Consider the following 22,132-nt stretch of genomic DNA (forward strand, 5'->3'; position numbering starts at 1 on the left):
TCCTGGGGTCATGACAAAATCAGCTCTGAAGAAAAGTCTTTACTTTCAGCTTTTTGACAGTGACCAAACAGAAATCATGAGAAAAACAAATGTATGTTGTCTCATTACATCAACAAATAAGTAATAACAGTTACATTATCATATGAGACTCTATTTGTTTAGGGCCTTAGCTTTCTCCCCACAGTTCAGCATAAACCCACTTTAGTTCCTGATTGTAGACTAGTGTCCAATCCAAAGCCACTCTATCATTAATAAGATGCAAGACTCAGAAGGTGTGATACTGTAGCCTTTATAAAGTGCCTTATCGTTTGCTCTGTCCCTCTTATTCTCTCTTAAGCCCAGTGAAACATTATGACTTCACTTGCTTTATTTTCTTTGCTTTACTCTCTCACTGCCCTCACTTTAACTGATAGCTCACTTTCCAGTATCACAACTGCAGCTCCACCAGCAGCCTCAAAGTGCACTCTTCTAAACAGCTTCCAGCCAGGATTTGTGGTCCAGGGTGACTATGTCATTGGTGGGATTTTCCCCCTTAATTTTAATCTGAAAATGCCAGACCTTAACGGCACCTACAGACCACCACCTATAGATTGCAATGGGTGAGTTTCATAGATGATAGTGGGAGGATTTTACTTACTTTGTTGTTGTAAATTATTTCTAATGTTGCACTCTTAATATAAAATGGAGCAGACTAGATGGGTTTAGAGATTTTAAATGAACAGACTACATTCATCTGTATCGACTACAGATTTGATCCCAGGGCTTTCCGGTGGGCTCAGACTATGAGACTGGCAGTGGAGGAGATAAACCAGAATCCAGTGCTGTTACCGAATCACACTCTGGGCTACAAAATCTTTGATTCATGTTCATATGCATATCCACTGACAGGACAGAGAGCTGTTTTATCAATGCTGAATGGGGTGAGTGAGGAAAACTCTTCTATTTGCACAAATGCCTCGTCACTCCTCGCTGTGATTGGGCCTTCTGGATCTGCTCAGTCTATTGTTGTGTCAAAAATCCTGCAGCCATTCAGGATCCCCATGGTAACAGTGACTTTTATTTATGCCAATCATCACAAAAATGTCATTATTTTCTCAGTAACACTGCACTCTGTCTTTACTCAGATCAGCTACTTTTCTTCATGTGCATGTTTGTCAGACAGACAAAAATATCCAACCTTCTTCAGAGTAATTCCTAGTGATTACTACCAGGTAAAATGTAAAACATGTGGTCAGTTATTATCATCAGAAATAATTCTTTCAACGATCTTAAAAGCTTTAAACTGTAAAAGGCAAATCACAGAGAAATTAATTTAAATATATAAGTTTTTGTCTTTCTCATATTCTGTGAGTGTTCTTTTCAGGTTTGGTCATTACAATAATCACTGATGATAATCACCAGTACATTTATATTTTAGTTTAGTAGTTATTGATATTTGTTGATTTCTTTTTCATTGTTATTGTTTGTGCTTGTTTTAGAGTCTTGGATATACAGCACTGCTTACATTTTTATTAAGATGGAACAACGCTTATGTATGTTGTCCCTATAAAATAATACAACACAAAAGGCACTACACTAAATCATTTATGAAGATATTGCTTTTTTTCTTTACGTTTTTAATGTCTGTGATATGAAACTGGGTGAGTTGATTGTTTTTTTTTCTGTTGAGCCCAGGTGAAAGCCTTTGCACGGCTGCTGGTGCACTTTAACTGGACTTGGGTGGGGCTGCTGCGAGGAGACCATGATTATGGCCGCTTTGCTGCAAAAGGTTTACTGAGAGAATTACAGGAAACCAAAGTATGTGTAGCCTACCAAGAAATGATTCCTCTGCCCTACAATCGCAAGACGGGACTTAGGATAATCAAGGTAGGAAAACACTGTGGGCACTGTTGACTTCTGCCTTTAAATGGTAACTGGTCTGTATTTATATACAGCATTTATAGTGTTGATGACTCAAAGCTGCTTTACACTACAGTTTGTCATTCACCCATTCACATAAATCACATTGCATCTATTGTGTCAGACATCTTTCATACCCATTCACATACTGCCGGGAAAGTAATATGAGGATAAGTGTCTTGCCCAAAGAAACATCAGCATGTAGACTCATGGAACCAGGAATCAAACCCTTAATCTTTCAGTTGAAAGACGATTCACTCTACCACTGTTCCACTGTCGCCATTTAGTATGCTCTTACCACAGGATAAAATAATAACACCCTCTGGGGAGAAGCAGTGATTTGATGCTATAAAAAATTAACTACAGTTAATGAGTTTCTGTTTCAGTTAAAGACACTTTTGTGCTGCTTAAACATACTAACACATAGAGCCATTGAAGCTCATATTTGTGGACCTACTATTATCATTAAATTTAGACAGAGAAAGCTGTACCTTCGTTTCACTGCCATCAATTTAGTTCATCAGGCCCATATTAGATCCATAGAGGAGAAGAGAGTCATGACGTGAATTGTAACTCTCTGACCATTTATCAATAAAAACTTTTCCTAAGAACATCATTTAACTAATTCAACAATAGGTCAATACATGTGCATTCAATCAAAAACAACCAAAGAATCAGAATTAAACCCCCACTAGTTATCACAGAGGCCAGATTGTGGATAACCAGTGGTGGTTAGGACCAGGACACAGACTCAGAGCTGAGCAACAAACAGGTTTATTTGGTGGAAAAAGGTTGGCAGGAAGGGGTGAAGATGGCAAGGATGTAGAGGTGTCCAGAGACTGCCGAGGAACTGAGACGTGGGGGGAACGATGATGGCAGGTGGAGGGTAGCGGTGAGGAAGCTGGGAGACGAGCGGGTCCAGAGAGGCAGCAAAAACTTCAGAGATCAGCCAGACTGAGTTTACCACAAATAAACTGAAACGATCTGGCAGTGAGTGGCTTGAAAGCTTGAGTATTTAAGAAAAGCCTTGATGAGGTGATTGGCACCAGGTGTGTGACCTGCAGCTGCCTGAGCCTGGGACCTGCTCCTAGTGAGAGAGTGACACAACAGGAAGGGAGGGGAAATGCAGGAAAAAACAGACTGCCAGGCATGGATATGACATCGCAGGACAATGTCCAGAAAATTAAGAGGGTCATAACACGAGGAAGATGAATAATGTTACAGGTTAAACTATTGGGGCATAGCATAAAATCACATCGAAAATACAGTGTGTGAAGTCAAAAGACAATGTAAGTATCAAAACAAGAAATGATGAATCATGTAAACAAAAACATGACTTGACTATGACAAAAAAAGGATTTTCTTCAGAATGCACACCTATAATATCACCTTATAAGGTCTATACTAGTTATTTTTCACTGTGTACATCTGGGTTTTTCATTTGTCTCTTTGTAAAACCCTGTCATCTATATTATCTGCCCCTGTAAAGGTGATGCATCGCTCTACTGCAAAAGTAGTAGTGGTATTTGCAGGCGAGGGGGAAATGACACCTTTCTTGAGAGACTACATGACTCAGAAAATCACTGTAATCCAGTGGGTGGTGAGTGAAGCATTGGTCTTTTCAGGGAAAGAGTATTACCCTTACTTGGGAGGAACCATTGGGTTTGGCATCAGAAAAGGTCATATCTCCAGACTGGGTGACTTCCTGCAGACAGTAAACCCTAAGAGATATCCTGACAATGTCCTGGTGCATGAGCTGTGGGAGTCTCTGTATGGTTGCAGTCCTTTTCAATCCTCTGTCACCCAGATGCCACCTTGCTCAGGGCAGGAGACTCTGCTAGAACAGCACTCAGCCTACATGAATACATCCAGCCCTCGAGTTGCCTATAATGTATATAAGGCTGTATATGCCATTGCTCATTCCCTGCACAACCTCCTTCTCTGTAAGCCAGGGAGGGGGCCTTTCCAAAACAATTCATGTGCTCAGAGCAACAACATACACCCCTGGCAGGTACTGTATAATCCACTATTTATTTACCATTACAAACTGTACCATTACAGGCCTTGTAGTTTTGTAGGTGGACCTCAGACCACAATCACTGTCACCCATTTACCAAAGTCAAGTAGCACACTGTATATGTGGCAAACATATTTTCTGTGTTGCATCTCAATTCTGCATTTTAATCTAAAAAAATAATCAAAATGACACACATTTCATTAAGATTTAAATATGTTTTATGAATATTTTTAAATTATGTATTGTTCCATTGTAGAAACAAAAATATATTATAATTTCCATGTGATGTGTTCTCTTTATGGTTATATTACATTTCTACCACTGTACAAATTTAAGCCGTGGATATTAAGGGGCTTAAAACTTCAAAACTCTGAGGACTGGGAAGCTCTGCAAGACAACATTTTACTGAAAACCTTGTTTAATGCAATTCAGTGTTTCAATTTGTGCATTTCCTAATTTTCAAGCTGCAACACTACCTCCAGGAAGTGAACTTTCAGATTGCTGGTGAGGAGGTGGACTTTGATGCCAAGGGCGACTCTGTACCCTATTATGATATTATCAACTGGCAGAGAGGCCCAGCAGGAAACATTGAATTTGTCAATGTGGGTTTGTTTGATGGAACCAAAGCTGTTGGAGAGGAGCTGTTGATCCAGGAGGACGGGATAATGTGGGCAGGACATCAGAGTGAGGCAAGCTGCTCACACTGTGTTTTTACCTTCATCAGATGCCAACTGTTGAAGTTCTGTAGGTTGAGATGGAGGTAAGTCAGTTGGACAGAACACACTGGATCTGATACAGGGTCATTTGTTTTCAAACACAACGGGGATTCAAAGACCAGCTGGACTATGATGTGTTTGGTGACCTTCTATCCAGTGTTGTTGTCCTCATGGATCTTTCTTTATAGAATGTGAGAGTGAATGGTTATTTTTCTCTGTGTGCTGGTGACCCATCTTGGGTCTGACTCCGCCTTTTGTCCTATGTCAGCTGGGATTGGCTCCAGCTCCCCACGATCATCATGTGCAGGATGAAGCGATAGATATTGAATTAATCTTTCTTCATGACATTAAAGGCTTCTGAAAGACCTCTCATAGATCAACAGGTAAATGTATTTAACAGAACCACAGGTTATGGACTAGCACATGGGCAGGAACCCAGTCCTCAGTGTCCAGCTTGTAACCATGTGACCATCATCAAATTGTTTGATGACGACCTGCATACCTGTAGTCTAGACTGACATCTGCAGACCAAACATATCTAACCAACATAAAACTCAAAACACTGTTAAACACACTTGATAAACTAGAAGTAACAAATACTTTACTGACAAGTGATTTTGATGAATTTCCATCTGTTATTAGATTAACCAATAACATTTACTAATATCAGCACATGGTCTTTACGCTCTAGGTGCCAGTATCTGTTTGCAGTGCCAGTTGTCTTCCAGGCTTCCGGAAGGCTGTCCGTCGTGGGGAGCCTATCTGCTGCTTTGACTGTGTACCATGTGACAGTGGCAAAATTAGCAATCAGACAAGTGAGTTTGATCTGAACAATAAAATATCAAAGCAAATCTATTCTTACAATTGTAGTACATAAATGATGAAAGACTGAAAATAGTTCATACTTTCTTCACCTTAGACTCAGTAGATTGTACAATTTGTCCTGAGGACTTCTGGTCAAACAACGACAGAACAGCCTGCATCTCCAAGAAAGTGGAGTACTTGACCTTCGATTCATTGGGAATAGCCCTGACAGTGATGTCTGTGGTGGGCGCCTGCTTCACTCTGGCTGTCTGTGGAGTCTTCTTCTGTCACAGACACACAGCCATCGTCCGTGTGAATAACTCTGAGCTCAGTTTCTTCATACTGTTTGCACTGACACTGTGTTTCCTGTGTTCTCTGCTTTTCATTGGAAAGCCAACATATTGGTCCTGCATGCTGCGCCACACTGCCTTTAGCATCACATTTTCACTGTGTATTTCCTGCATCCTGGGGAAGACCCTGGTGGTACTGGCTGCATTCACTGCCACCAGGCCAGGGCACAACATCATGAAGTGGCTGGGGCCTAAGCAGCAGAGGACCATCATCTCCAGCTGCACTCTGGTTCAGGTGGTTATCTGTGCTGCCTGGCTCATTGATGTTCCCCCGTTTCCATCCAGAAATACACAATATGAACATTCTAAGATCATACTGGAGTGTAGTGTGGGCTCTAGTCTGGCATTCTGGTGCGTTCTTGGATATATTGGTCTACAGGCCTGTCTGTGCTTTGTATTGGCTTTTCTGGCCCGAAAATTGCCAGGGAACTTCAACGAGGCCAAGTTCATTACCTTCAGCATGCTGATCTTCTGTTCTGTGTGGCTAGCATTTATCCCTGCTTATATCAGCTCCCCTGGAAATTATGCAGATGCTGTTGAGTCATTTGCCATCTTGGCCTCCAGCTTTGGCTTATTGTTCTGTCTGTTTGCTCCAAAGAGTTACATTATTTTACTGAAGCCTGAAAAGAATACAAAACAGCACCTGATGGGGAAAGAAAAAAAATGATGAAACAAAAATGTACCCAAAGCTATTGCAAGTCAGTAGCAAATGGACTTGTAGATTTCTTTCGGTGACTTATGGATAACTAACCATTTAAAAAACATGTTCATTCATCAATGTTGTTTGTTGATATTGATATTTATTTACAGATATGACTCTGTTTTGTATACATTATGTCAAGACACTTCATATATTACAGAATCCACACAATATTATCAATAGTTTTTTTTAGCAATTATAACAATAAATACACTAAAAAAGCATGTACAAGATCAAACAAGGGGTTAGTAAATGTGTTGGCTGTCAAGAAGATTGAGATAACAGGGAAACGTCATAGGATGCTTGCAGAAAAGCAGTTATTACAATATGTCACAAAATGACAGAAATATTGGTTCTTGACTTGACTCTAGACTAGCAGAGGTGGGAATTGATGCATTTGGCACACAACTATACCTGCCCTTAAAAAAGAAAGACCCGAACTCTTTGAGCACATTGCTTGTTTGTTTTAAAGCCATTAAAGACTGGATGGCTTTACATTTTCTAAAGCTCAATGAAAACAAGACAGAAGTCATTCTTTTCGGGGCAAATGGAGACAGCCACAACCCCTTCTTGGACCTTTCCCCCTGCAATCTTCTATCAAACTGTCTGTAAAGAATGTAGGGGTAATAATGGATAAGGATTTTAAAATGGAGAAACAGATAAACTCAGTGATCACATTCCTGTTGTGTGAGAAACATAAAAGCACCAAAGACTTACTGGGATCAAAAAAAGAAAACAGGGCAATACCTTGGTTTTGATTTAACGGAAGCACAGGACAGTTTTGGTCCATATAAACTGTGAGAATAGGAACAACAACCTAAACTTTTTACTTTATTCTTTTTTGTGTGCATGCTCTGGACAGGGGTTCGGGTCCGAGGGGTGGCCCTGGTTTGTCCTAGTAAGGGGTCTTCAAGGAAAAACCTACTTCCTATTTCTCTAAAATACGGCATTTGTTTCCACTGCTATGCAGATGATTGTCAAATTGTTAAAATGTGTTAATGGCATTACGGTATGGATGGCATTAAACTTCCTGAGTTTGAATGACAGAAAAACGGAAGTTATATTGTTCTGTCCGTGTGGTGCTCCCGACACCCAACTTATTGACTTTGGCTCCTTCTATCAGAACCACTGTTACCAATCTGGGGGTGAAAATAGACTGTGAGTTGAAACTTGACAAACAGTTCAACTCTGTTGTGAAAAAAGGCTTTTTTCAACTAAGGCAAATGGTTAAGATTAGGTCTGTTCTTTCCAGGGACTTGGTTAGGGTTAGGGTGAAAAACTTTTTCATGCTTTTATCCTGAACTGTCAAGACTGTTGTAATGTCCAATATGTTGGGGCGAGCTTGGATTTCATTTCTCACCTTCAGCCTGTTCAGAATGCTGCCACGCACTTTTTAACAAGGACACTAAGCTGATCAGCTGCTCTTAGTTCTGAAATCACAGCTGAAGTTTATAGAGGATCAGACCATAACTTAGTTGCCGAAGTTATGGTATAGACTGCCATTACACATTAGGCAGATGATTGTCTACTTGCATGTTTCTTTCTTTTATGTTCTTTTATGTTGTTTGGTTAAATTACTACTGCACAGCTCTTTGGTCAACTGCTGTTGGATTGATGACACACCAAGAGTTTTTTTTTTTATATACGATATCACGTGTTATACGTAGTAAATCCGAATTGTGTGTTTCATAGAGATCATGCAAATTCACTGCTGTTTCACAGCCACACCTTGTAAGCTGGTTTTGACCATTTGGTAACCTTTTATGTTTAATGTTTAAAGATCACACAGGTTCTATACGAGTCCTTAGAAGGACTTAAACTCAGTAGGTCACATAATCTTTGTCGAGTTCTTGGTCTGATCATGCTGCCAAGTTTCATGTTTGTACTGTAAATTAAACCTTGTACCATTTACCATTGGGGTGACACTTCAATTTATACAGAGGACCACGGAATCATTTTAGCACAAAATTACTGACAAAATGAAATCCTTGAAAATATGACAGAAATACTAAACAGAGACCCAAACACCTTCATATGAAATGTGAAAACGTGCAATGTTGAATATCATTCAAGAAAGGTTCCTGGGGTCATGACAAAATCAGCTCTGAGGAAAAGTACAGTAGTCGAGCCTTTACTTTTACTATCTTTTTGACAGTGACCAAACAGAAATCATGAGAGAAACAAATGTCTGTTGTCAGTTTACATCAAAAAAGAAATAATAACAGGTACATTATCATATGAGACTATATTTGTTTGTGTATTTGTCTTTTCTTTGATTAGGGCCTTAGCCTTTCCCCCAACAGTTCAGCATTAACCCACTTTAGTTCCTGATTGTAGACTACTGTCCAATCCAAAGCCACTCTGTCATTAACGAGATGCAAAACTCAGAAGGTGTGATACTGTAGCCTTTATAAAGTGCCTTATCGTTTCCTCTGTACCTCTCATTCTCTCCTCAGCCCAGTGAAACATTATGACTTCACTTGCGTTATTTTCTTTGCTTTACTTTCTCAGTGTCCTCACTTTAACTGATAGCTCACTTTCCAGCATCTCCACTGAACCTCCACCAGCAGCCTCAAAGTGCACTCTTCTAAACAGCTTCCAGCCAGGATTTGTGGTCCAGGGTGACTATGTCATTGGTGGGATTTTCCCCCTTCATTATAATCTAAAAATGCCAGTCGTTAACGGCACCTACAGACCACCACCAATAAATTGCAATGGGTGAGTTTCATAGATGACAGTGGGAGGATTTTATTTATTTTTTCCTCTAAATTATGTCTAACTTTGCATTCTTAATATAAAATGGAGTAGACAGAATGTGTTTATAATCATTAGAGTTTTTATATGAACAGACTGCATTCATCTGTATCAGCCACAGACTATTTCTCAGGGCTTTCCGGTGGGCTCAGACTATGAGACTGGCAGTGGAGGAGATAAACCAGAATCCAGTGATGTTGCCGAATCACACTCTGGGCTACAAAATCTTTGATTCGTGTAGATATCCACTGACAGGACAGAGAGCTGTTTTATCGATGCTGAATGGGGTGAATGAGGAAAACTCTTCTATGTGCACAAATGCCTCGTCACTCCTCGCTGTGATTGGGGCTTCTGGATCTGGTCAGTCTATTGTTGTGTCAAGAATCCTGCAGTCATTCAGGATCCCCATGGTAAAAGTGACTTTTATTTATGTCAATCATCACAAAGATTTGATTATTTTCTCAGTAACACTGCACTCTGCACTCTTTACACAGATCAGCTATGCCTCTTCATGTGCATGTTTGTCAGACAGACAAAAATATCCAACCTTCTTCAGAGTAATTCCTAGTGATGACTACCAGGTAAAATATAAAATATGTGGTCAGTTATTGTTTTCAGTTAAAGCTCGACACATTTACTACTCTGTCATCAGAAACTACCTTTAAAGCTTTGAACTGGAAAGTTAACACTATTAATAAAACAGAGGTAAATATTTAAACACTGAGAAATGGATTTAAATATATGAGTTTTCCTCTTTCTTATATCCCGTTTGTCTTCTTTTCAGTTTTGGTCATTGTAATAATCACTGATGATAAACATCACCACATTGATATAATATTTTTTTTGTATTGTTATAATCTTTATTATTGATGTTTGTCAATGTCTTCATTGTAAGTCTTTATGCTTGTTTCAGAGTCTTATATACTGCACTGCTTAAATTTTATTAAGATGGAACAATGCTTATGTGTTGTCCCAGTAATATAAAAATACATCAATATTTTTTTGTTCTGCCAAACTTCCATGCTTTATAGTTTACAGAATACATCCATGTTGTAACAGGGCACAAAACCAAATAATTTATCATCTTGCAATATTGCTTTTTATTTGTTCAAGATTTTTAATGTCTACAATATGAAACTGTGTGAGTTGTCTTTTTCTGTTGAACCCAGGTGAAAGCCATTGCACAGCTGCTGTTGCACTTCAACTGGACTTGGGTGGGGCTGCTGCGAGGAGACAATGATTATGGTCGCTTTGCTGCAAAAGGTTTACTGAGAGAATTACAGGAAACCAAAGTATGTTTAGCATACCAAGAAATGATACCTCTGCCCTACAATCACCAGGCGGGACTAAGGATAATAAAGGTATGAAAACACTGTGAGCATGGTTGACTTCTACCTTTAAGTGGTCTGTATTATACAGCATTTATTGTGTTGATGACCAGTCAAAGTTGCTATACACTACAGTTTATGACATTCACACATTTATACAATGCATCTATGTGGAGCACATTCAGTGTCACACATTTTTTATACCGATTCACACACTGCCAGCACAATAATATGAGGATAAGTGTCTTGCCCAAAGAAAAATCAGTATGAAGACTCGTGGAGCCAGGAATCAAACCCTCAATCTTTCAGTTGCAGGACGACTCACTCTACCACTGAACCGCTGCCGCCCCTTTAATGTGTTCTTAGCACAAGATTAACACTCTCTTTAACCCTAGGGTCTGAGGAGAGTGGTGATTTGATGCTATAAAATTAACTACAGTTTGTATAGCATCATTGAGTTTCTGTTTCAGTTAACGACACTTTTGTGCTGCTAACACATATTAACACATAGAGCCATTAATGCTCCTATTTGTGGACCAACTGTTTTCATTCATTTTAGACACTCCAGGAGAAAACTGTATATTTGTCTCACTTTCATCTATTTATCTCATCAGGCCAATATTAGTTCCAGGGGGGAGAAGAAGGGAGTCATGACGTATATTGTGACTCTCTGATATATCAATGAAATTTTTTCCTAAGAACATCACTTAACTAAGCCAACAATAGGTCAATACATGTGCATTCAATCAATGACAAAATAATCAGAATCTCAAGACAATGTCCAGAAAATGAATGGTTGTAAAATACAGGATGTGAAGTCAAGAGGCAATGTTAGTACCAAAATTGAACAGGAAATTATGAAATATGAAAACAAAAAAAATGAATTTACTTTGACAAAAAAAAAGTATTTTCTTCAACATGAAGAAAAATGAAGACTTATACTTAAGTCTATACTAGAAATACTAGTCATTTTTTACTGTCTACATCTGAGTTTTTCTTATTGTCACTCGGTTTTGATTTGTCCCTGTGTAAAACCCTGTCATCTACATTCTGACCCTCTGTAAAGGTGATGCGTAGCTCTACTGCAAATGTGGTGGTGGTATTTGCAACTGCGGGGGATATGACACCTTTCTTGAGAGACTACATGACTCACAACATCACTGGAATCCAGTGGGTGGCGAGTGAACCCTTGGTCACAGCGTCAGTCTTTTCTGGGAGAGAGTATTACCCTTACTTGGGGGGAGCCATTGGGTTTGGCATTAAAAAAGGTCATATCTCCAGACTGGGTGACTTCCTGCAGACAGTAAACCCTAAGAGATATCCTGACAATGTCCTGGTGCATGAGCTGTGGGAGTCTCTGTATGGTTGCAGTCCTTTTCCATCCTCTGTCACCCAGATGCCGCCCTGCTCAGGGCAGGAGTCTCTGCTGGAACAGAACTCAGCCTACATGAATACATCCAGCCCTAGAATCGCCTATAATGTATATAAGGCTGTATATGCAATTGCTCATTCCCTGCACAACCTCCTTCTCTGTCAGCCAGGGAGGGGGCCTTTCCAGAACAACTCATGTGCTCAGAGCAACAACATACACCCTTGGCAGGTACTGTATAATCCGCTGTTGTTTTACCATTATAAACTGTGGGTCAAAGCCTTGTGGTGGGCAGATGGACCGCAGACCACAATAACGATCTCCCATTAGGATAAAGCAGTAGAAAATGGATAGATACATATAGAGACAAAACAACCATTCAACCATTCACACTCACTCTCACACCTACAGTCAATTTAGAGTGTCCCATATTGTACATATGACATAAGCTAAAAAATCTAAATTAAAATATATTTAAATTGTTTATTGTTCCATTGTAAACACAGCACTGGACTTTTCACTTATGGCAATAAGTGTCAATCAATGTAAATCAATATTGACATTGATTTACTTGTTGGACAAGATATTTTAATTTCCATTTGATGTGTTCACTTTAATTTTATTAATTTGTACATGACTGTACAAATTTAGGCCGTGGATTTTTAGGGAACTTGAAAACCTGAAATCTCTGAAGACTATGAAGCTCTGCAAGACAGTATTTTATTTAAAAAAAAACGCATTTCAGTGTTTCATTTTGTGCATTTCCTAATTTTCAAGCTGCAACACTACCTCCAGGAAGTGAACTTTCAGATTGCTGGTGAGGAGGTGGACTTTGATTCCAAGGGCGACTCTGTACCCTATTATGATATTATCAACTGGCAGAGAGGCCCACAAGGAAACATTGAATTTGTCAATGTGGGTTTGTTTGATGGAACCAAGGCTGTTGGAGAGAAGCTGTTGATCCAGGAGGACGGGATAATGTGGGCAGGACATCAGAGTGAGGCAAGCTGCTCACACTGTGTTTTTACCTTCATCAGATGCCAACTGTTGAAGTTCTGTAGGTTGAGATGGAGGTAAGTCAGGTGGACAGAGCAGACTGGATCTGATACAGGGTCATTTGTGTTCATACACAACAAAGTTTCTAAGCCCAAGTTTGCACCTATTTGTCCTCTCCCTTCCCCCTGCGTTCCTACACACACACACACCCTTTCCGCTCCGCCTCCCCCTTCACTCTCACCTACACTCAGTGACAACATGGAGACGGAGTGCAGTGCAGAAGAGGAGTTGGACACTAAACGAAAGAACAATGGCTGGATAATTTGGAGATGGTTTGGTTTTAAAGTGTCGGATGACCAGCAGCAAAATGTTCTTGAAAATATGTCGAAAACCTGTTGCAGGAATCTCAAGTCTCACAATTGAGCCTGACAGTCACGCTTTTCGATGGTTTTCGAGTTATGACTTTTAGTCCAAATCGCCCAGCCCTACTGTATACTATGTCTGACATCTGCAGACAACATACTGTACATCTAACCAACATAAAACTCAATACACTGTTAAACACACTTGAGAAACTTGAAGTAACAAATACTTTACTGACAAGTGATTATGAAGAATTTCCATCTGTTAATAGATTAACCAATAACTTTTTCTAATATCAGCATATGGTCTTTACGCTCTAGGTGCCAGTATCTGTGTGCAGTGCCAGTTGTCTTTCAGGCTTCCGGAAGGCTGTCCGTCGTGGGGAGCCTATCTGCTGCTTTGACTGTGTACCATGTGACAGTGGCAAAATTAGCAATCAGACAAGTGAGTTTGATCTGAACAATAAAAAGTCAAAGCAAATCCATTCTTACAATTGTAGTACAGAAGTGATGCAAGACTGAAAATTGTTCATACGTTCTTCCCTTTAGACTCAGTAGATTGTACAATTTGTCCTGAGGACTTCTGGTCAAACAACGACAGAACAGCCTGCATCTCCAAGAAAGTGGAGTACTTGACCTTCGATTCATTGGGAATGGCCCTGACAGTGATGTCTGTGGTGGGCGCCTGCTTCACTCTGGCTGTCTGTGGAGTCTTCTTCTGTCACAGACACACAGCCATCGTCCGTGTGAATAACTCTGAGCTCAGTTTCTTCATACTGTTTGCACTGACTCTGTGTTTCCTGTGTTCTCTGCTTTTCATTGGAAAGCCAACATATTGGTCCTGCATGCTGCGCCACACTGCCTTTAGCATCACATTTTCACTGTGTATTTCCTGCATCCTGGGGAAGACCCTGGTGGTACTGGCTGCATTCACTGCCACCAGGCCAGGGCACAACATCATGAAGTGGCTGGGGCCTAAGCAGCAGAGGACCATCATCTCCAGCTGCACTCTGGTTCAGGTGGTTATCTGTGCTGCCTGGCTCATTGATGTCCCCCCGTTTCCATCCAGAAATACCCAATATGAACATTCTAAGATCATACTGGAGTGTAGTGTGGGCTCTAGCCTGGCATTCTGGTGCGTTCTTGGATATATTGGTCTACAGGCCTGTCTGTGCTTTGTATTGGCTTTTCTGGCCCGAAAATTGCCGGGGAACTTCAACGAGGCCAAGTTCATCACTTTCAGCATGCTGATCTTCTGTTCTGTGTGGCTTGCATTCATTCCTGCTTATATCAGTTCCCCTGGAAATTATGCAGATGCAGTTGAGTCATTTGCCATCTTGGCCTCCAGCTTTGGCTTATTGTTCTGTCTGTTTGCTCCAAAGAGTTACATTATTTTACTGAAGCCTGAAAAGAATACAAAACAGCACCTGATGGGGAAAGAAAAGAAATGATGAAAGACAAATTAACCCAAAGTCAGTAGCAAATGGACTTGTAGATTTCTTTTAGTGACTTATAGAGAACTAACTATTAAAAAAGGAAAAACAAAACAACATGTTTAATTAATGTTGTTTTTGTATCTATATTTCTTTACAGATATGACTCCTCCTCGCAATATTATAGTTATAATTATATCATATGGGAATGCTACATTGCACACATAATTAAATGAATATTTATCTGTAACTATCACTTTATTGTACATTTTAAGAAATAATTAAAATAATGAAATAAAAAATAGTGCAACAAGAAGATCAAGACGCCAACTAACTCACATACATTAGATAATGAAACTTATTTGAATTGCCTGTTAAACAACATCGATAAATGGTTTGTATTTGTATAGCTCTTTTCTATTCTACAATGTTGCTATTCACCCATTCACTCACTCATTCATACTGCCCATCTTTCATACCCATTCACACACTGCTGGCACAGCCCTCAGGGGAAACGTGGGGTTAAAAAAAAAAGACTCTCTGTCCACTCATTGTTAAAATGTTTTAATGACTTTAAGGCATAGATGACATAAAACTTCCTGAGTTTGAATGAAAAAATAGAAGTTTGTATCTTTTTGACAGTGACCACATAGAAATCAGGAGAGAAAAAATGTCTGTTGCCTGTTTACATCAACAAATAAATAATAACAGGTACATTATCATATGAGAATCTATTTGTTTTTTCTTTGTTTAGGGCCTCAGCTTTTTCCCCACATTTCAGCATTAACCCACTTTAATTCCTGATTGTGGACTACTGTCCAATCCAAAGCCACTCTGTCATTAATAAGATGCAAGACTCAGAAGGTGAGACACTTTAGCCTTTATAAACTGCCTTATAATTTCCTCTGTCCCTCTCATTCTCTCCTCTGCCCAGTGAAACATAATGACTTCACTTGCTTTTTTTTCTTTGCTTTACTCTGTTAGTGTTCTCACTTTAACTGATAGCTCACTTTCCAGCATTACCACTGAAGCTCCACCAGCAGCTTCAAAGTGCACTCTTCTAAACAGCTTCCAGCCAGGATTTGAGGTCCAGGGTGACTATGTCATTGGTGGGATTTTCCCCCTTCATTTTAATCTGAAAATGCCAGATGTAAACGGCACCTACAGACCACCACCAATAAATTGCAATGGGTGAGTTTCATAGATGATAGTCGGAGGATTTTTTTTTTTCCTGTAAATTGTGTTTACAGTAAATTTTGCACTCTTAATATACAATTGAGTAGACATAATGTGTTTATAATCATTAGAGTTTTTAAATAAACAGACTACATTCATCTCTTTCAGCCACAGACTTTATCCCAGGGCTTTCCGGTGGGCTCAGACTATGAGATTGGCAGTGGAGGAGATAAACCAGAATCCAGTGCTGTTGCCAAATCACACCTTGGGCTACAAAATCTTCGATTCGTGCAGATATCCACTGACAGGACAGAGAGCTGTTTTATCGATGCTGAATGGGGTGAATGAGGAAAACGCTTCTATGTGCACAAATTCCTCGTCGCTCCTCGCTGTGATTGGGGCTTCTGCATCTGCTCTGTCTGTTGTTTTGTCAAGAATCTTGCAGCCATTCAGGATCCCCATGGTAACACTGACTTTTATCTATGTCAATCATCACAAAAAATGTTTTCATTTCTCATTAACACTGCACTCTGTTTACACAGATCAGCTACTTTTCATCGTGTTCATGTTTGTCAGACAGAAGAAAATATCCAACCTTCTTCAGAGTAATTCCTAGTGATGACTACCAGGTAAAATGTAAAACATGTGGTCAGTTATTGTTTTCAGTCAAAGCTTGACACTTTTACTACTCTGTCTTTAGAAATAATTATTACAACTTAGAATTAAAATGTGAAATCAAAACTATGAATAAACAACAGGCAAATCTTTAAATATATAAGTTTTCCTCTATCTTATATTGTGTTTGTCTTCTTTTCAGGTTGGTCTTTATGAAAAATAATATATGGTCTGATGATAATCATCAGTGTATATAAATTGTATATTGTCTATTGTTATAATCTTTGTTATTGATGTTTGTCAATGTCTTTTTCATTGTTAGTCTTTCTGTTTGTTTTAGAGTCTTACAACCCACAGCACTGCTTACATTTTATTAAGATGGGACAAAATATGTGTTGTCCCTATCAAATAATACATCAACTTTTCTTTGTTCTGCCAAACTTCCATGCTTTATCATTTACAGAATAAAAATATGTTATAACAACATACAAAACCAAATCATTTATGAAGATATTGCTTTCTTTCATCAAGTTTTTTATAAGGAATTGAGTTGATTGTCTTTTTCTGTTGAGCCCAGGTGAAAGCCTTTGCACAGCTGCTGGTGCACTTCAACTGGACTTGGGTGGGGCTGCTGCGAGAAAACAATGATTATGGCCGCTTTGCTGCAAAAGGTTTACTGAGAGAATTAGAGGAAACCAAAGTATGTTTAGCGTACCAAGAAATGATTCCTCTGCCCTACAATCGCCAGGCGGGACTTAGGATAATGAAGGTATGAAAATACTGTGGGCACTGTTAACTTCTATCTTTAAACGGTAAGTAGTTTGTTTTTATATACAGCATTTCTAGTGTTGATGACCACTCGAAACTGCTTTACAACCATTCACATAAATCACACATTTATACATTGCATCTATGTGAAGCACATTTTTTAGTGCCACACATCTTCCATACCCACTCACACACTGCTAGCACAGTAATGTGAGGTTAAGTGTCTTGCCAAAGGAAATATCAGCATGTAGAATCTCCATTTATCAATAAAAACTTTTCTGAAAAACTTCACTTAACTAAGTCAACAATAGGTAAATACATCTGCATTTAATCAAAAATTACAAAATAATCAGAATTGCTAGACAATGTCCAGCAAATGAAGAGGGTCATAACAGAAGGAAGATCAATAATGTCACAGGTTAAACTACTAGGGCAGTGAATAAAATCTCAATGGTGGGAAAATACAGCGTGTGAAGTCAAGAGACAATGTTAGTACCAAAAGACAACAGGAAATGATGAATCATGTAAACAAAAACATGACTTGACTTTGAAAAAAAAATGAACACCTGAAATATTGCCTTCTAAGGTATATATTAGAAATACTATTTATTTTTCACTGTGTACATCTGAGTTTTTCTTATTGTCACTCAGTTTTGATTTTATCACCGTGTAAAACCCTGTCATCTACATTATCTGACCCTCTGTAAAGGTGATGCGTAGCTCTACTGCAAAAGTGGTGGTGGTATTTGCAGGCGAGGGGCAGATGACACCTTTCTTGAGAGACTACATGACTCAGAACATCAGTGGAATCCAGTGGGTGGCGAGTGAAGCCTTGGTCACAGCATCAGTCTTTTCAGGGAGAGAGTATTACCCTTATTTGGGAGGAACCATTGGGTTTGGCATCAAAAAAGGTCATATCTCCAGATTGGGTGACTTCCTGCAGACAGTAAACCCTAAGAGATATCCTGACAATGTCCTGGTGCATGAGCTGTGGGAGTCTCTGTATGGTTGCAGTCCTTTTCCATCCTCTGTCACCCAGATGCCGCCCTGCTCAGGGCAGGAGACTCTGCTGGAACAGCACTTAGCCTACATGAATACATCCAGCCCAAGAGTCGCCTATAATGTATATAAGGCTGTATATGCCATTGCTCAATCCCTGCACAACCTCCTTCTCTGTCAGCCGGGGAGGGGACCTTTCCAAAACAACTCATGTGCTCAGAGCAACAACATACACCCTTGGCAGGTACTTTATAATCCGCCATTTTTTCACCATTACAAACTGGTGGTCAAACCCCAATGGTTCGCCTTGTAGTTTTGTAGGTGGTCTTCAGTTCACAATTACTATCTATAAAAACCTATCTCAGATTGGTTCAAAGCAATTCAGTTTTTCATTTTGTGCATTTCCTAATTTTAAAGCTGCAACACTACCTCCAGGAACTGAACTTTCAGATTGCTGGTGAGGAGGTGGACTTTGATGCCAAGGGCGACTCTGTACCCTATTATGATATTATCAACTGGCAGAGAGGCCCACAAGGAAACATTGAATTTGTCAATGTGGGTTTGTTTGATGGAACCAAGGCTGTTGGAGAGGAGCTGTTGATCCAGGAGGACGGGATAATGTGGGCAGGACATCAGAGTGAGGCAAGCTGCTCACACTGTGTTTTTAACTTCATCAGATGCCAACTGTTGAAGTTCTGTAGATTGAGATGGAGGTAAGTCAGGTGGACTGAACAGACTGGATCTGACACAGGGTCATTTGGACTATGAGGTGAACGACTATCCACTGTTGTTGTCCTCATGGATCTTTCTTTATGGAATGTAAGAGTGAATGGTTATTTGTCTCTGGACAAATAACCATTCATGTGTGCTGGACTGGTGACCCGTCCTGGGTCTTACCCCGCCTTTTGTCCTATGTCAGCTGGGATTGGCTCCAGCTCCCCCCGAACCTCACGTGCAGGATAAAGCGGTAGATAATGAATGAATATTTCTTCATGACATTAAATGCTTCTGAAAGAGCTCTCATAGATCTACAGCTAAATATATTTAACAGAACCACAGGTTATGGTCTACCTTATAGGCAGAAACCCAGTGCTCAGTGTCCAACCATGTGACCATAAAAAGTTGTTGATGACTACCGGCATACCTGTAGTCTACACTGACATCTGCAGAACAAATATATTGAAACAACATAAAACTCACAACACTGTGTTAAACACACTTGAGAAAGTAGATGTGACACATACTTTATTGACAAGACGAAGACGATTTGGAGGTAGATTAACTAATAAAATGTACCAATATCAGCACATGGTTTCTCCACTCTAGGTGCCAGTATCTGTTTGCAGTGCCAGTTGTCTTTCAGGCTTCCGGAAGGCTGTCCGTCGTGGGGAGCCTATCTGCTGCTTTGACTGTGTACCATGTGACAGTGGCAAAATTAGCAATCAGACAAGTGAGTTTGATCTGAACAATAAAATGTCAATGTAGTGCATCAGTAATGCAATACTGACAATTGTTCATACGTTCTTCCCTTTAGACTCAGTAGATTGTACAATATGTCCTGAGGACTTCTGGTCAAACAACAACAGAACAGCCTGCATTTCCAAGAAAGTGGAGTACTTAACCTTTGATTCATTAGGAATAGCCCTGACAGTGATGTCTGTGGTGGGCGCCTGCTTCACTCTGGCTGTCTGTGGAGTCTTCTTCTGTCACAGACACACAGCCATCGTCCGTGTGAATAACTCTGAGCTCAGTTTCTTCATACTGTTTGCACTGACTCTGTGTTTCCTGTGTTCTCTGCTTTTCATTGGAAAGCCAACATATTGGTCCTGCATGCTGCGCCACACTGCCTTTAGCATCACATTTTCACTGTGTATTTCCTGCATCCTGGGGAAGACCCTGGTGGTACTGGCTGCATTCACGGCCACCAGGCCAGGGCACAACATCATGAAGTGGCTGGGGCCTAAGCAGCAGAGGACCATCATCTCCAGCTGCACTCTGGTTCAGGTGGTTATCTGTGCTGCCTGGCTCATTGATGTTCCCCCGTTTCCATCCAGAAATACACAATATGAACATTCTAAGATCATACTGGAGTGTAGTGTGGGCTCTAGTCTGGCCTTCTGGTGCGTTCTTGGATATATTGGTCTACAGGCCTGTCTGTGCTTTGTACTGGCTTTTCTGGCCCGGAAGTTGCCCGGAAACTTCAACGAGGCCAAGTTCATCACATTCAGCATGCTGATATTCTGTGCTGTGTGGCTAGCATTCATCCCTGCTTATATCAGCTCCCCTGGAAATTATGCAGATGCAGTTGAGTCATTTGCCATCTTGGCCTCCAGCTTTGGCTTATTGTTCTGTCTGTTTGCTCCAAAGAGTTACATTATTTTACTGAAGCCTGAAAAGAATACAAAACAGCACCTGATGGGGAAAGAAAAGAAATGATGAAACACAAATTAACCCAAAGCTATTGCAAGTCAGTAGCAAATGGACTTGTAGATTTCTTTCAGTGACTTATGTATAACTAACCATTAAAAAATAACAACAAAAAACAAACTTATTTAATCAATGTTGTTTTGATATTGATATTTCTTTACAGGACATGAACCAGTTGTGGCAAGTGTGCAGAATTGATCCAAATCACAAGGTACATCATCTCAAGACACTTTACATAGTAAGACATACTACTCACAATATCACAGTTATATTATAGTTATAATTATATTATGTTATATGAGAATGCCACATTGCAAACATAATGCACAATGAATTCAATAAGTATCAGTAACTATCACTTTATTTAAAATTTTTAAGAAATAATTGTAGAAAAATCCTGACATTTTGAAGATATTGGTTTTATATCAATAATAACAATAAATACACTAAAGAAGCATGTACAAGATTAAAAAAAAGGGTAGTCAATTTGATGGACTTCAAGAAGATTTAGAAAACATGGAACCTTCACAGGATGCTTGCAGAAAGGCAGTTATTACAATATGTGTAACAGAACAACATAGAAATATTGCTTCTCGGTCAGTTCCATGCAACAATGCAGTGATATTTCCACTGCTGATGGCTGATTGAATTCTCTCTGGTGATTTCAGTGCACCTGCAAAGAATGTGGGTCACATGCCCCAACTTGCCACACAACCAGTGTGCGCTTGAGACAACATGTGATTTTCCAATGTAATCTTTTATGAGGTATTCTTAGCCATATTTCTAACATGCAGTCAAATGACAAGATCAACAGCCCAGTTGTTTTAGGTGTTCTATCTCAAGCACACCAGATGCAACTGTGGCAAAGTGGTGGTAGGTGAGAGGAAACCAACAACGCCACCTCACGGAATTACACCCCTAGGAAATAACTAAATAATATAAGTAATTTATGGCTGGGCACTGCCCAGTCATTACGCGCTGATTGCTGATTGAATTCTCTCTGGTGATTTCAGGGCACTGGTTAAGAATGTGGATCACATACCCCAACTTGCCACCGGCCAATGTGTGCTTGAGACAACAATTGCTTTGCAAATGTGAGCTTTTATGAGCTATTTTATTCAGGGGGTTGAATACATTTGAGACTGCATAAGTCATTGAATGTAGGATATAATGGTGGATTTGGATATAATTGGGCACCTGAAGTATTTTTTGTAAATAAACCTAAAATGCAACTATATATGCAACTGATTGATTGATTGATTTATAATGTTGATGTTGCAAGTTGGGGATCATAACCGGCATTCTTTGCAGGAGCACTGAAATCACCAGACAGAACTTAATCAGCCATTACTGCGTAATGACTGCACTTCTGATGCGCGCAGTACCCTCTTTCCTGAATCAGCATCATGCTGTGATCGC

General features: G+C 39.8%; 3 protein-coding genes across 4 annotated transcripts; all 3 read left to right on the top strand.

The window, feature by feature from the left end:
* The first annotated feature begins 337 nt into the window (after positions 1-337).
* Positions 338-6,564, top strand: LOC122765747 (extracellular calcium-sensing receptor-like). 2 transcript variants are annotated; one of them, XM_044020147.1, is made up of 9 exons: positions 338-599; positions 749-1,043; positions 1,125-1,211; positions 1,675-1,866; positions 3,389-3,646; positions 3,707-3,910; positions 4,381-4,600; positions 5,331-5,447; positions 5,558-6,564. In XM_044020147.1, exons 1-9 carry the CDS (start codon positions 352-354, stop codon positions 6,451-6,453), a joined length of 2,517 nt encoding a protein of 838 aa, XP_043876082.1. In that variant the 5' UTR covers positions 338-351; the 3' UTR covers positions 6,454-6,564. The 2 variants fall into 2 exon arrangements, 1 of the variants encoding a protein (XP_043876082.1); XR_006360003.1 differs by lacking the exons at positions 338-599; positions 749-1,043; positions 1,125-1,211; ... (2 more) ...; positions 3,707-3,910; positions 4,381-4,600 and having other exon boundaries at positions 5,380-5,447; positions 5,552-5,616.
* Positions 6,565-12,985: 6,421 nt separating this feature from the next.
* On the top strand, positions 12,986-14,987 carry LOC122765759 (vomeronasal type-2 receptor 26-like). Its single transcript, XM_044020161.1, has 3 exons — positions 12,986-13,010; positions 13,617-13,740; positions 13,845-14,987. The coding sequence occupies exons 1-3, from the start codon at positions 13,005-13,007 to the stop codon at positions 14,744-14,746; spliced, it is 1,032 nt and encodes a 343-aa protein (XP_043876096.1). The 5' UTR covers positions 12,986-13,004; the 3' UTR covers positions 14,747-14,987.
* Positions 14,988-15,631: 644 nt separating this feature from the next.
* Positions 15,632-20,814, top strand: LOC122765752 (extracellular calcium-sensing receptor-like). The gene is made up of 8 exons (XM_044020153.1): positions 15,632-15,919; positions 16,079-16,367; positions 16,447-16,533; positions 17,097-17,288; positions 17,997-18,530; positions 18,704-18,906; positions 19,252-19,253; positions 19,830-20,814. The coding sequence occupies exons 1-8, from the start codon at positions 15,672-15,674 to the stop codon at positions 20,720-20,722; spliced, it is 2,448 nt and encodes an 815-aa protein (XP_043876088.1). The 5' UTR covers positions 15,632-15,671; the 3' UTR covers positions 20,723-20,814.
* Positions 20,815-22,132: the final 1,318 nt, after the last annotated feature.

Source organism: Solea senegalensis, linkage group LG3, assembly GCF_019176455.1.
Source record: "Solea senegalensis isolate Sse05_10M linkage group LG3, IFAPA_SoseM_1, whole genome shotgun sequence".
NCBI classification, from domain to species: domain Eukaryota; kingdom Metazoa; phylum Chordata; class Actinopteri; order Pleuronectiformes; family Soleidae; genus Solea; species Solea senegalensis.

Bases quoted from the DNA above. Each gene is read 5' to 3' on its own strand.
- LOC122765752 (XM_044020153.1), top strand. From the start codon at position 15,672: ATGACTTCACTTGCTTTTTTTTCTTTGCTTTACTCTGTTAGTGTTCTC. The intron at 16,368-16,446 runs GTAACACTGACT...CTGTTTACACAG, and splicing joins AGCCATTCAGGATCCCCATG to ATCAGCTACTTTTCATCGTG. The intron at 18,531-18,703 runs GTACTTTATAAT...CTAATTTTAAAG, and splicing joins ACAACATACACCCTTGGCAG to CTGCAACACTACCTCCAGGA.
- LOC122765747 (XM_044020147.1), top strand. From the start codon at position 352: ATGACTTCACTTGCTTTATTTTCTTTGCTTTACTCTCTCACTGCCCTC. The intron at 3,647-3,706 runs GTGCATGAGCTG...TCTGTCACCCAG, and splicing joins GATATCCTGACAATGTCCTG to ATGCCACCTTGCTCAGGGCA. The intron at 5,448-5,557 runs GTGAGTTTGATC...CCTTAGACTCAG, and splicing joins CAAAATTAGCAATCAGACAA to TAGATTGTACAATTTGTCCT.
- LOC122765759 (XM_044020161.1), top strand. The intron at 13,741-13,844 runs GTGAGTTTGATC...TCTTCCCTTTAG, and splicing joins CAAAATTAGCAATCAGACAA to ACTCAGTAGATTGTACAATT.